General features: G+C 37.8%; 1 protein-coding gene across 2 annotated transcripts in view; it reads left to right on the top strand.

The window, feature by feature from the left end:
• Positions 1-13,044, top strand: part of RNF169 (ring finger protein 169) — a 100,933-nt gene that overhangs the window by 62,986 nt on the left and 24,903 nt on the right. For both annotated transcript variants that reach the window (XM_007080925.3, XM_042958030.1), the window contains exons 3-4: positions 5,411-5,557; positions 9,808-9,926. In XM_007080925.3, coding sequence (XP_007080987.2) covers positions 5,411-5,557; positions 9,808-9,926 — 266 coding nt within the window. The remainder of the gene's footprint in view (positions 1-5,410; positions 5,558-9,807; positions 9,927-13,044) is intronic.

Here is a 13,044-nt window from a genome sequence, read left to right as displayed (position 1 = left end):
GGGGTTTGTATCCAGAAAGGATTCTGTGTTTTGTCAAATGCTTTCTCTGCATCTATTGATCGGATCCTGTGGCTCTTGTCCTTTGTTTTGTTGATGTGATGTATCACATTGATTGTTTTGCAGATGTTGAACCAGCTCTGCATCCCAGGTGTAAATCCCTCTTGGTCGTGGTGAATAATTTTTTTAATGTATTGTTGGATCCAGTTGGCTAGTATCTTGTTGAGGAGTTTTGTGTCCATGTCCATCAGGGAAATTGGTCTATGATTCTCCTTTCTAGCAGGGTCTTTGTCTGGTTTTGGAATCAAGGTAATGCAGACTTCATAGTCAGAGTTTGGAAGTTTTCCTTGCATTTCTATTTTTTGGAACAGCTTCAATAGAATAGGTGTTAACTCCTCTTTAAATGTTTGGTAGAATTCCCCTGGAAATCCATCCAGCCCTGGACTCTTGTTTTTTGGGAGATTTTTGATTACCAATTCTATTTCTTTACTGATTATGGATCTGTTCAAATTTTCTATTTTTCCTATCTCAGTTTTGGTAGTTTATATGTTTCTAGGAATTTATCCATTTATTCCAGGTTGTCCATCTTATTGGTGTGTAATTGCTCATAATATTCTTTTACTATTGTTTTTATTTCTGCTGTGTTGGTTGTGGTCTTTCCTCTTTCATTCTTGATTTTATTTATTTGGGTCCTTTCCTTTTTCTTGATCAAACTGGCTAGGGGTTTATCAATTTTGTTAATTCTTTCAAAGAACCAGCTTCTGGTTTCAATGATCTGTTCTATTATTTTTTTGTTTGTTTGGTTGGTTTTGGTTTTGATAGCATTGATTTCTGCTCTAATCTTTATTATTTCCTGTCTTCTGCTGGTTTGGGTTTTATTTGCTGTTCTTTTTCCAGCTCCTTAAGGCATAAGGTTAGGTTGTGTATCTGAGACCTTTCTTCCTTCTTTATGAAGGCCTGGATTGTTATATATTTCTCTCTTATGACCCCCTTTGCTGCGTCCCAGAAGTTTTGGGCTGTGGTGTTATCATTTTCATTGGCTTCCATGACTGTTTAATTTCCTCTTTAACTTCTTGATTAGTCCATTTATTGTTTAGTAAAATGGTCTTTAGTCTCCAGGCATTTGTTATCTTTCCACATTTTTTCTTGTGGGTGATTTCAAGTTTCATAGCATTGTGGTCTGAAAATATGCACGGTATTGTCTCAATCTTTTTGTACTTGTTGAGGGCTGATTTGTGTCCCAGTATGTGATCTATTCTGGAGAACGTTCCATGTATATTGGAGAGGAATGTATAGTCCGCTGCTTTAGGATGAAATGTTCTGAATATATCTGTTAAAGCCATACGGTCCAGTGTGTCATTCAAAGCCATTGTTTCTTTGTTGATTTTCTGTTTAGGTGATCTGTCCATTGTTGTAAGTGGGGTGTTGAATTCCCCTACTATTATGGTATTATTATGAATGAGTTTCTTTATGTTTGTGATTAATTGATTTATATATTTGGGTGCTTTCACATTTGGAGTATAAATGTTTACAGTTGTTAGATCTTCTTGGTGGATAGACCCCTTAATTATGATATAATGCCCTTCTTCATCTCTGTTACAGTCTTTATCTTAAAGTCTAGGTTGTCTGACATAAGTATGGCTACTCTGGCTTTTTTTGTTGACCATTAGCATGATAGATGGTTCTCCATTCCCCTTACTTTCAAGCTGAAGGTGTCTTTAGGTCTAAAGTGAGTCTCTTGTAAACAGCATATAGATGATCTTGTTTTCTTATCCATTCTGTTACCCTGTGTCTTTTGATTGGAGCATTTAGTCCATTGATGTTTAGAGTGAGTACTGAAAGATAGGAACTTATTGCCATTATGGTGCCTGTAGAGTTGAGGTTTCTGGTGGTGTGGTGGTGTTCTCTGGTCCTTTCTAGTCTTTGTTGCTTTTGGTCTTTTTTTTCCCCCCATCTTTTCTCCCCACAGAGAGTCCCCCTTAAAATTTCTTGCAGGGCTGGTTTAGTGGTCATGAACTCCTTTAATTTTTGTTTGGGAAACTTTTTATCTCTTCTTCTATTTTGAATTACAGCCTTGCTGGATAAAGAATTCTTGGCTGCATATTTTTCCGATTCAGCACATTGACTATATCCTGCCACTCCTTTCCGGCCTGCCAAGTTTTTGTGGATAGGTCTGCTGCAAACCTAATCTGTCTTCCCTTGTAGATTAAGGACTTATTTTCCCTTGCTGCTTTCATGATTCTTTCCATGCCTGAGTATTTTGTGAATTTGACTATGATATGCCTTGTTGGTCAGTTTTTGTGGAATCTAATGGGAGTCCTCTGTGCTTCCTGGATTTTGATGTCTGTGTCTTTCCCCAGGTTAGGAAAGTTTTCTGCTATGATTTGCTCACACGAATCTACCACTTTTTCTCTCTTCATCTTCTGGGACCCCTATGATTCTGATGTTGTTCCTTTATAATGAGTCACTGAGTTCTCTAATTCTTAAATCGGCTCTTTTGCCTTAGTTTCTTTGTCTTCTGCTTCATTGTTCTCCATAAGTTTGTCCTCTATATCGCTGATTCGCTGCTCTGCTTCATCCATCCTTGCTGCCATGGCATGTATTCAAGATTGCAGTTCAGTTACAGCATTTTTATTTCATCCTGACTAGCTTTTACTTCTTTTATCTCTGCAGAAAGGGATTCTAATCTATTTTCAACCTCAGCTAGTATTCATATTATGATTCTAAATTCTGGTTCAGACATCTTGTATCTGTGTTGATTAAGTCCCTGGCTGTCCTTTCTTCCTGTTCTTTCTTTTGTGGTGAATTCCTTCATTTCATCGTTTTGAAAGAGAAAAGGAATTAATAAGGTACAAAAATTACAATTAAAGAATTAAAAACAACACCAAAAAAAAAATCAAATAATGGAAGTTAGATCCTAGGTGTGTTTTGGTCTTTTTGTTGAAAGGACCTTGATAGATTAGAGAAAAAAAGGAAAGAAAAGAAAAGAAAGAAAAAAAGGAAAACGTTTGAAAAGTTGAAAAAATGAATACAATGGAATAGAATAAAATGAAATGATGGAAGCAAATTAGAATTTGAAAAATTTACAAAAAAAGTAAAAAATATAGTAGAAAAAAATTAAAAATATTTTTAAGAAGCGAGGAAAGTAAAAATAATTTTTTTCTCTTTCTGTATTCAGGAATAAGAAAAGAAAAAGAAAAAAAAGTGAATAGATGGACTAGCAAACAGACTGAAATATGATTGAAATTACAACGGTTTCCCCTAGCAGTCAAACTATGAAGCACTTTATAGTCCGTTAACTAAGCAGGCAGAGAGACTTGAGGAGTTCCTGAAGAGCGAGGTTGGCCCAGTTGGACTGGGCTTAGTGTAACAGCTCCATTCTCCACTAGATGGCGCTGCTTAGCTTACTAGGGTGGGTTGTCGTGGTGCAAGTAGGTGTGTATGCGCATGTGAGGGAGGGGTGAAAATGGCGTCACCCAGCTACCCAGTCTCTAGTATCAGAACTCTGTGCTCTCCCCGACCGGCAGTCAAGCACCCCTCCTTTGCCTCCGGCTTCCGTCCACTCTCTGCTTTTATACTGTGACCAAGCTGTCAGGCTGCCAGGAGGCACTTCCCTCCCGAGTTTTGTCTCAGATGTGGCTATGTTTCCCAGCCCCTTACTACTGAGGGACTGCAGCTTTGGCCTGTTCTGACCCTCTGGGGGAGGGTCTCACCAATCAATGATAGGGTGCCTGCCCGCCAGGAACATTCGCAGGACTGTGCTGCTGCCGATGCCCAGAGACTGCAACTGGGTGCCAGCCCACAGCAGAAAAAGTTCATGTGATTGTGTAGCAGCAGCGTTTCAGGGATTATGGTAAATCACAACACATCTGGCACCAGCCTTCCCCCTTAATGCCCTTGTTCCAGCACCATTGAATGTGGTTCTTCTCCAGGGTCCTCTGGGACCTTTGCCTGTGGGGTTGTCGCACAGCCTCTATGAAATGTCCCCCCGGCCGGGGAACTGGCTCTCCCCGTGTGGCCTGAGGACCCCTTGGACCTCGCTCTCTGCTCCTGGGGATTCGCCCTTCCCACCAGAGCACTACCAGGTATCTAGCTATGGAGTTTGAGACTCTGCACTCCCCCTGTTTATAAAGTGTTAATGGAATTTAAACCCTTTTCTTTCTCCTTTCTCCCTTTTTTGTTCAGTCCCTTGCATACTCTTTCTTTTCTCTCCAGCTGCTTTCAGGGATTGGGGGAAGGATGCTTTCCCGTACTCTTCCTGCCTTCTCCATCCTCTCTCCAGAAGCAAAAATAGTTTCCTCCCCTCCACGGCTTCTCTCTCCCCCAGTTCACTTCTCTGTGCTGCACACCTGCCAAGTTCTGTAGTTCAGGTTGTGCAGATTGTTGTGTTAATCCTCAAATCAGTTTTCTAGTTGTGCAAGATTGGTTTAGTGTTGATCTGGCTGCATTTCAGGGACGAAGACTAAATCTTAATTGTTTTTATTGTTGGTTTTGCTTTTTAACCCTGAGGCGACAACCAATGCAAAATATTTGTTCTTTAGCTTTATTTTTTTTGCAAGTATGATTGAAAGTTAGTAGCCTGTAAATGCCTTGATATACCTTATGTCATTTAAGTTTTATGAAAACCCTAGGGCAGTGAAAGGAAAATAAAAGGAAACTCTTAATGTACTGTAAGTACACAGCAAGACACTACATTAAATCCTTTATATTATTATTCATTTCTTACTACAGTATCTACAAAGTAAGTAGCATTATCCCTATTTTGTAGGTGAGCATATGATGCTTCGTTTGCCCAAGATGGTACAGCTGGTAATAAGTACAGACCCACTGGAACCCGAGTTTTTATTCCAATGCTCATCTTATGTTCATAATGTCCTGCCACCTCCAAATGAGGAGCATTGGCTTCTGCCTTAAATTTATTTGTAAACAATGTATTTTGACCTGTCCTCTGGACCACAAGATAATGGCATAAATTGCAGGACATTGAAACTGTGATAATTTTTTCTATTGCCTCTAGGACCAATGACCCCTGGCCCTCTGTGGCCTACATCTTGGCTGTTCTCCTCACTAATGTAGTTTTATCTGGTTTCTGGGAACGAGGAAAGTTTTTAGGTTCAGCCTTTTTTGGCTAAGTGAGTAAATCTTATTTTTTGATTATGCATATTATTTTAGCTTTTATCATTTCATATTGCTTAAGAATGCGGAGCAGTTAAATCTTAAGTCATGCAGTGTATGTTTGGCAAAAGTCAAGTGAAAGCAGACTTACTTAAAAATTAAGAGGGCTCTATATCTAATAAGAAAAATAGTCTCAAACTTCCATGTGATGTTTGTTCTAATAGACTACTGAGTAAAAAATGTTTTGAAGTCTATGGTTGCCTAAAACTCTCCTTCTCGGTGTGATTTGTATTTTTAGCTGAGAGAAGAAAAGTTGCAAGAGGAGAAAACCTCTGAAGATCAAATCCACAAGCTGTTATCAGAGGATACAGAAACAGGGAAAAGAAAAATGGATGAACAGAAAAAGAGAGATGAGCCATTAGTACTGAAATCAAATCTGGAACATGTAAGTAGATCACCGTTTTGATGGACATCTGGCCCCAAATCAGTAATTATCCCAGGTGATGTGGATCTGCAAACCTATGTTTGTGAGCTATGAGACCAGAAGAGTCGCTGAGTATGCAGTTTAAGAGTAGTGAAAAACTTAGTGTCTCGATGACAGCTGGAGAAAATAATTCTGAATGAGACAATTGAGACTTGGGTGAAAAGATTAAGGAACAGTGGGGAAAAAAAGTGAGTGAGGGGAAAAACCTAGTACAGGATACTACTTGTGGAGTATTCTATACTATTCACTACTATTCAATACTGTTCTATTCAATACTACTTACATGTGTGTTGTCGTTTTGACTTCTGTGTTGTGATTTGACCTTTGAGTTTTGTACATCTTATATTCTCAACTAGGTTTCCTTAAAGCTTGTATTTGATTTCCTTTTATTCTTTTTAATGCCTTAAGCAACACAGTGCTAGATATAAGGTAGGACTTCAATATCAGATTACTTAGTTTAAGCTAACCCTAAGTTACCTAGTTTAAACTAACGCTAACCCTTAGTTTAAACTAACTCTAGACTTCTAATCTTGCAAATCTTGCCTGAATTGTTTTCATCACTTTTTTACCAAGCAAATTACTCAAAAAGGTTGTAAATGGTATATTTAATGTATGTATGAAAGTACTTTTGGAAGGCCTACTGGATGCTCAAATGGATAATTACAATTGGGTTTTTTTTCTTTAGTTAAGTCTTACTGGATCAGACCTTTTTCTGTTGCTTGCTGTGTGTACTTACAATATCTTTAGTGTCATAATCTTTTAGAATAGTTTGTGATTTAGCCTTGTTAGTATTTCAGGTTAGCTTCCCAATAAGCTGGAATTAATAAAAGCTTTACTGTATTTAATACAGAGAACATAGAATGGAAGGAAAAAAATTTTTTCTGCACCTTCAGAAGTCTGCTCCTTAAACAGATCCCAGCATTGTAACGGACTGTACGACTTTGGCCAGGTTACTTAATTTCACTGTGTTTTGGCTTTACTCTTTGCAAAGGTATTTTTCCTGACCTTCAGGAAATGAAGTTACTTAAGCTTTCTTGGATCAATAGTAATTGCTGCTATCAACATGCATGTGCATTTTTTATCCCATTTATAATAATAATTGTTATTATTTAATTCTTATCAAAACCAATCACTTGCATTTTAGAGGGTTTCACTCTTCCATAAGATTCAATTTAACAAATAAGAAATGCTTGTGTACTCTTAATGCTCTGTTCATTGGGAACTACAAAAGGAAAAAGACTGCTACTGGACAGCATGCAGTTTAACTAGGATGGCGAGAATAAAACATGTCTTGCACCTACAGTATGTTTTCTGACTAGTAGCCCCAACTGTGGTCTGTGATCTCTAGACAGCAACCTTTGCCTCTTTACCCCAACAGGACTGTCCTTTAGAGCCTTCAGGCAAAATGATCCAGAAGGACCTTTCTCTTTAGGACAAACCAGTCTTGACAAAGAGAGCTTACCCTTCACTGTGGTCCTTTGATAGAAAGAACCTGCTGTTTTTGGCCTTGCCGGATTCAAGTTTCATCCAGGAAAAGATCTCTCGTATTAATTCATGTCAAGGCCAGGAAATTGCTCTAATTGCTTTTTCTTTTGCCACTACCAACTTTGAAATAGAAATCAACTGCATTTTGTTAGTTTAAAAGGAATTGTAACCTGATTGTAATCTTAAAAGGAATCCAGAAGTATAAATCCTCAGATTTGTTTTTATTGGTAGTAGTAAGTTTCAAAACATAAAAAAAATTTTTTTTCTACATTTATTTATTTTTGATAGAGACAGAGCATAAGTGGGGGAGGGGCAGAGAGAAGGAGACACAGAATCCAAAGCAGGCTCCAGGCTCTGAGCTGTCAGCACAGAGGTTGACATGGGGCTCATACTCACAAACCGTGAGATCATGACCCAAGCTGAAGTCGGACACTTAACCGACTGAGCTGCCCAGGCGCCCCAGTTTCAAAACATTTTATATACAAAAACACATTGAATAAAATCTCACTTATGAACACTTAAAGTTTTAGATTTTTGCTATTTTACCTCTTTTTCTGTTTGCTTTTGTCTGTTTTGAGGACTTTTACATGGCTCTGATTTTGCTTTAAATATGTCTTAAGAGTTTTTGGTGTTAAAAAAATAATTTCATTTAGTTTAGCCAAGACTACGTTCAAATGGGGACATAAGAGAAGCTCAAGTGGTCTCAGTGGAAAGCCAGCTGAAGGATTGTTTTTTATAGAGAGAACATTATGATTAGAGCTGAACAGATCATTTTGCTTTCCTGCTCCCAAAGACTTGGTGACACCTCATTTCCTATGAAAGTAAATGAGAATTCTTTACTCTAACATTCAAGTCCTTAGTGTAATTCTAACTTATCTTCCATCTTTGCTCATACCCCCAAATTCTAGAGAACAGACCTGTTTACTTTCCCCCCAAATATATAGCTTTATGCTTTTCTTTCTTTAGAGTTTTTCTCTTGCATTTTCATCTAATTGAAATGCCACCCTGCTTACCTGTTTGAAAGCTGTTCATCTGTCCAAGCCCAGTTCCAAAGCTGTCACCTTCCTGGAACCTATTAGGGATTCCTCACTTGTTTCTCTACTCCTATCATCAACTCTCTCCCCTCCCAACGTTGTAACTTTTACAGGATTTATTTCATTCTCCCTTAGATTATGGTTGTGTATTTGTGTTTCTCTACTAGATTTATAAGTTTGTTGAGTAAGCTATTTTAAAATCTATTTTAAAATCTAACTCAATCTTTAAAATTGAGTTAGCTATTTTAAAATCTCCTACACTGTTTTGTACATCATAGGTGTTGGGTACATGTTTATCAAATTCAATTCAATGGAGGGAAGAAAGTGCTTATTCTAGAAGATATTACCATCTGTTGTTATCAATGTGGAGTGGAAATAAAATGGACATGACAATCTATGATTTGTTATGGTATGGTTAATACCAATAATAATGTGAATTGTTGGAAAACAATCTGGTATAGCAATTTAGTCTTATCAAAGATTATAAAGCAAAAAGTGAAAAACTGCTTGTCATCTAACAATTTAGAGGTAACTCTTAGAAACATTTTGGTAAATAACCTTCCAGACCTCTTTTCTAAGTACGTGTAAAGAAACTTCAAACGTAAATTGAAAGACTCAAAATAAGACTCTAAAATAAAATGAAGGTAACTGAATGAGTATCAACAAGATGGAAAAATCTGATTCTAGGGGTATTTAGAACCCCTTGCAGAGAAAGTGACATTTCAGATGCCTCTGAAGGGCCAATGAGTATTTCTTTTAGGCAGAGAATGTGGAATAGGAGTTTTAGGCAAAGGGAGTAGCATGTTCAGAACAGACCCTTTGAAAGTCTTTGATGGTACATGGAGAGTAGAAAGTAGTTTGGTTGTACTAGAGCTCAAGGAGTTCCCTTTATGAGACCTGGTGGGAGAAAAATTATGAAAGAAGGTTGGGTCTAGTTTTTGAAGATTATTGTATCATACTGAGGTGTTTCCACTTTATCCTTTAACCAACAGTTAAGCAGGGGAGTAACAGGATTATATTTGTGTGCTTAATAGTATGGTAGGATTAGAGGGAAAAAAGGCTGGAGAGAACAAGACCAGTAAGTAGATAATTGCAACAGTCCAGGAAAAAGAGGATGAGAATCTAAGGAAAGGCAATGACAATGAGTATACATGGAAGGAGTTCTGTCTGAAAGGCATTTTAGGAGTAGAATGGGGTAGAGTGGAACTAGCATGAAGGCACTTGGAGACAGACACTCTGGATTTAAGTAATAGCGTTAGCTACTTATTAACTCTACAGTCCTATGCAAATTAATTATTCTGGGCCTCAGTTTGCCATCTGTAGAAGAAAGGTAATCCCTTCTTAATAGGACCGATATAAAGCATAAATGAAATAAAATATTTAGAAGCGTTGGGGGTACTCAAAACCTCTATGCAGTGTTTCTGTGACTTTGAAGAAAGGGAAAGGAAAGAGTCATAATGACATTGAGGCTTCTAGATGGGTTGGTAGTGGGGCTTAGAGAGGAAAATACTGAATTTAATTTTGGATATATTAAGTTTGAACTATTTGGAATATCCAGATTGGGATCTCCAAGAAGCGGTTGGAAACATTGGTGCTTAGAGAGAAATGACATATAATAGACGTGGAACAATAGCTATGGGAGATTCCATGGGAACACAAATAGACAATGTTGTCTCCCTTGTCTCCTGCCAGTGTCCTGCACGCCTCTCAGATTCAGAGAACGAAGAACCTTCCCGAGGCAAGATGACACAGACACATCGCTCGGCATTTGTTTCCAAGAACAACTCCTACTCCTTAGCTTTCCTGGCAGGGTAAGAGACTGATACTAAAGTCAGTCAAGGTTCTTCCATTCTGGAGTATGAGACTAAAGGGATGGAGTAGGGGGAGCAAAAGTATTTGTTGTACCTACTTTTGGGAGGGAGAGGTGGGAATGGGGGAAAGATGTGGGAATTGGGTTTTCAAATATGGACTAGGAACAAGGGGCTGATCTAAAAGTAATTTTTACTTGTTTCTGGTATCCTCAGAGTAGTATTATGCTACTTTCTGTGCTACAAAGTGTGATCTTTCTATCTTGGGAAGGAACAACAATGTCAGCTTCTGCTAACATCCGTCGATTCTCTCTCTGGAGTTTTTTCTCTTAGTAGGAAGTGAGGCCACAGTTGATTTTATTTTCGCTGCCTAGAACTAAAATATATCTTGAATAGGTTTCAAGAAGACAAACTGCAAAGTTTTTAAGACCTTGTCAAGAAATCTCTTGATCCTTTAGACTTTGCAGGCTGTGGAGATGAAAGGAGGGAGAAATTGGATGGATGTTGGATGATGGAGGGAATAATGAAGCGCTAGATGGAAGGAAAAGGAAGGAAGGAGGAATGATGGAAGAAAAGAGAATGAGAGAAGAAAGGAAGGGGGAAGGAGTGATAAATAGGAAGAAAGGAAGAAGAAATGGGGGAAGGAAGTAAGAAGGAATCATTCATTCAACAGACATTTTGTGAGTAGCTACTATATACCATGCACTCTGTTTTAATATAAAGACGAAAAGACACAATCTTTATGCCATTTTGTTATCTGTTTTTGGTTAAAACCAGCATTGTTCACCCTTATATCTAGGGTTCCTCTCTTTCTTCCCAGCAGCACTGTGAAGTAGATCTCTCTTTTTTGCTGCCCCTATGGACATATACTTGGTTCCATTTTAAGTTTTTTTATTGCTAATCACTAATAAATATGACCCCCAAAACTACCAAGTTTAAGATGTATAATGCATGTACTATTATGATTCCTGATGTAATGTTTATATCTAAATCCTTTTTGTGTGTGTTCTTTTGGAGCAGTCTGATTTTCTTGTTCTGAGAATAGACTTAATTAAACCTCCCCTCTCCCCCTTCCCCTTCCCTTAAAGGCCTCCCCTTCTGCAGGTAATGGCAACTCCTTCCAGGAAGGCTCTTTCCTAGAGTATTTATTCATTCATTTGACATTTAATGGCCACTGTATTGTAACCACTTAGGTTTGATTGATGTAATCAGAACCCAATAAGTGAGATATAAGCCAGTTTACTTTCCATTTATGGTAAAGATGAAATGCTTGCATTGTGCATATGAGCTTGAACTATAGATGCCCCCTAAAGTTAAAAAATTCAAGACTGCTTGACTAAGGATTTTTCAGTTGCTGATTGTATATATATGGATTGCTCCCATTTATAGAAGGCATATTTTAATGATTATTAGAGGTCTACTGAGAAGAGAAACAGATCATGTCATTCATTTTAGTCAAGTCACAGTAAATACTTACTGAAACAAATAAATGTTGCTTTTAGGCAGTCTGTGATAAGTTAATTAATATCTCATAAATTTGAAATGACTTGGAAAAAAGAGAAATTTGTCTTGAAATCCAAATATGCTAAGGTCAAATTGCCCCAATTAGTTGGAGTGGATATTGATCAATTGTGCCATTGAATTACTTATCACCAATTCTAGTCTCTACTCTTGTAATTCATTCTTTTAAAGAGGGTAGCAGGTTAATATGTCATTACTTAGAAATGCCTAGCAAGGAACTTAGAAAATTCTTCTCTAAAGGGTAAAATGTAAAAAGCCCTTATGCAGAGGTATGCTTTCAGTTATGTGTGGCTCTGGAATATCTGTAACATATCTTATTTTCCTGCTCCTCGGCCCATCCTTGCCCTTACTGTATATCATTGAGCCACAATGGGACTAATTTATAGGAAAACATTCACTTAACATCTTACTCTTAAGGAATGCTTATGATTTGTCTTACACATTTCTGGGTTTCAGCATTCATTTTTTCCAAATGTCCAAGGTTGTGGGCTGAGTTCAGTTATTAATGAAGTACAGTTATTAAAATAATTCATTGGATTTGGTTGGTAGGCTTATCTTTTTAGGACATAGTTTGCTGATGTCCTGGAAAACTTAGGTTGGAAAATCTATTACCATAATATTGTGAATTGCCTGTCTTATTTAGTCAACATACTTTTTTCCTTAGATAAGAAAATATTTAAATTTCAGTTCCAAAAGATACTTAGAAAAACAATTTGGACATGTTAGTGCTGAAATTGTTGCATGTGAACTGGGGAGACCCGGAACCCTCATCTCAAAGATGTCTCCGAAGGCTCTTGGTCTTGTTGCAAGAAAGAATTCGAGGATATACCAGACACAACAGCTGAGCAGTGCAAGTAGAAAAGTTTATTAAAGTGAGAGTATGCTCTCCAAGATGTGAGAGGAGGCAAGCTCAAGGGAGAGCTATTCACCCTGGGGTTTGGGTTTCTTTTATTGACAGTTGTTAACTAGGGGGTGGAATATTTATTACTTGGGGAGGGGATTTCTTGGGAGCAGGATTTCATACCTTTTCTCCCTTACTTGGTCTGCATCTCTGTCTGGCCTTCTTCATCTTGGGCCTGTTTGATTTGATCTGGCTTCTGTGGGTTTGTTTTTGGTGTGCTGCCAGCAAAGGTCTCTAACTTCCCTGCTAGGCTAGCGAGCCCCACCTCCTTTGTTGGCCTCCAGGCATCCTGTTAAAGCCTAACTAACTGCTTACTCTAACACAATGAGATGTAGCATACGGATATATTAAAAAATAATTAGCATGGTGATGTTGCACAACAATGTGACTGTAAACTTAAAATGGTTAAAATGGTAACTTTCATGTTATATGTATTTTACCACATTAAAAAACGTATTAGCATCGTTAATCGTTTCTGGATATTTCACATGCATTTTTTTTCCATGTGTTAAGCAACAAACAACAAGAGAATAGGTCTTGTCTGTAAGTTCTTTTCTTAAAGAGAGGTCATATGTAAAAGCTTTCAGAGTTTTTTGTTTTTTTGTTTTTTTTTTAAAGTTTATTTATTTTAAGAGAGAGAAAGCACAAGTCTCTGGGAGGGGCAGAAAGGGAGAGAGAGAGAATCCCAAGCAGGGATTC

The sequence above is a fragment of the Panthera tigris genome, chromosome D1, assembly GCF_018350195.1.
Source record: "Panthera tigris isolate Pti1 chromosome D1, P.tigris_Pti1_mat1.1, whole genome shotgun sequence".
In the NCBI taxonomy this organism is placed as follows: Eukaryota; Metazoa; Chordata; class Mammalia; order Carnivora; family Felidae; genus Panthera; species Panthera tigris.
This window is presented reverse-complemented; position numbering and strand designations above follow the sequence as displayed.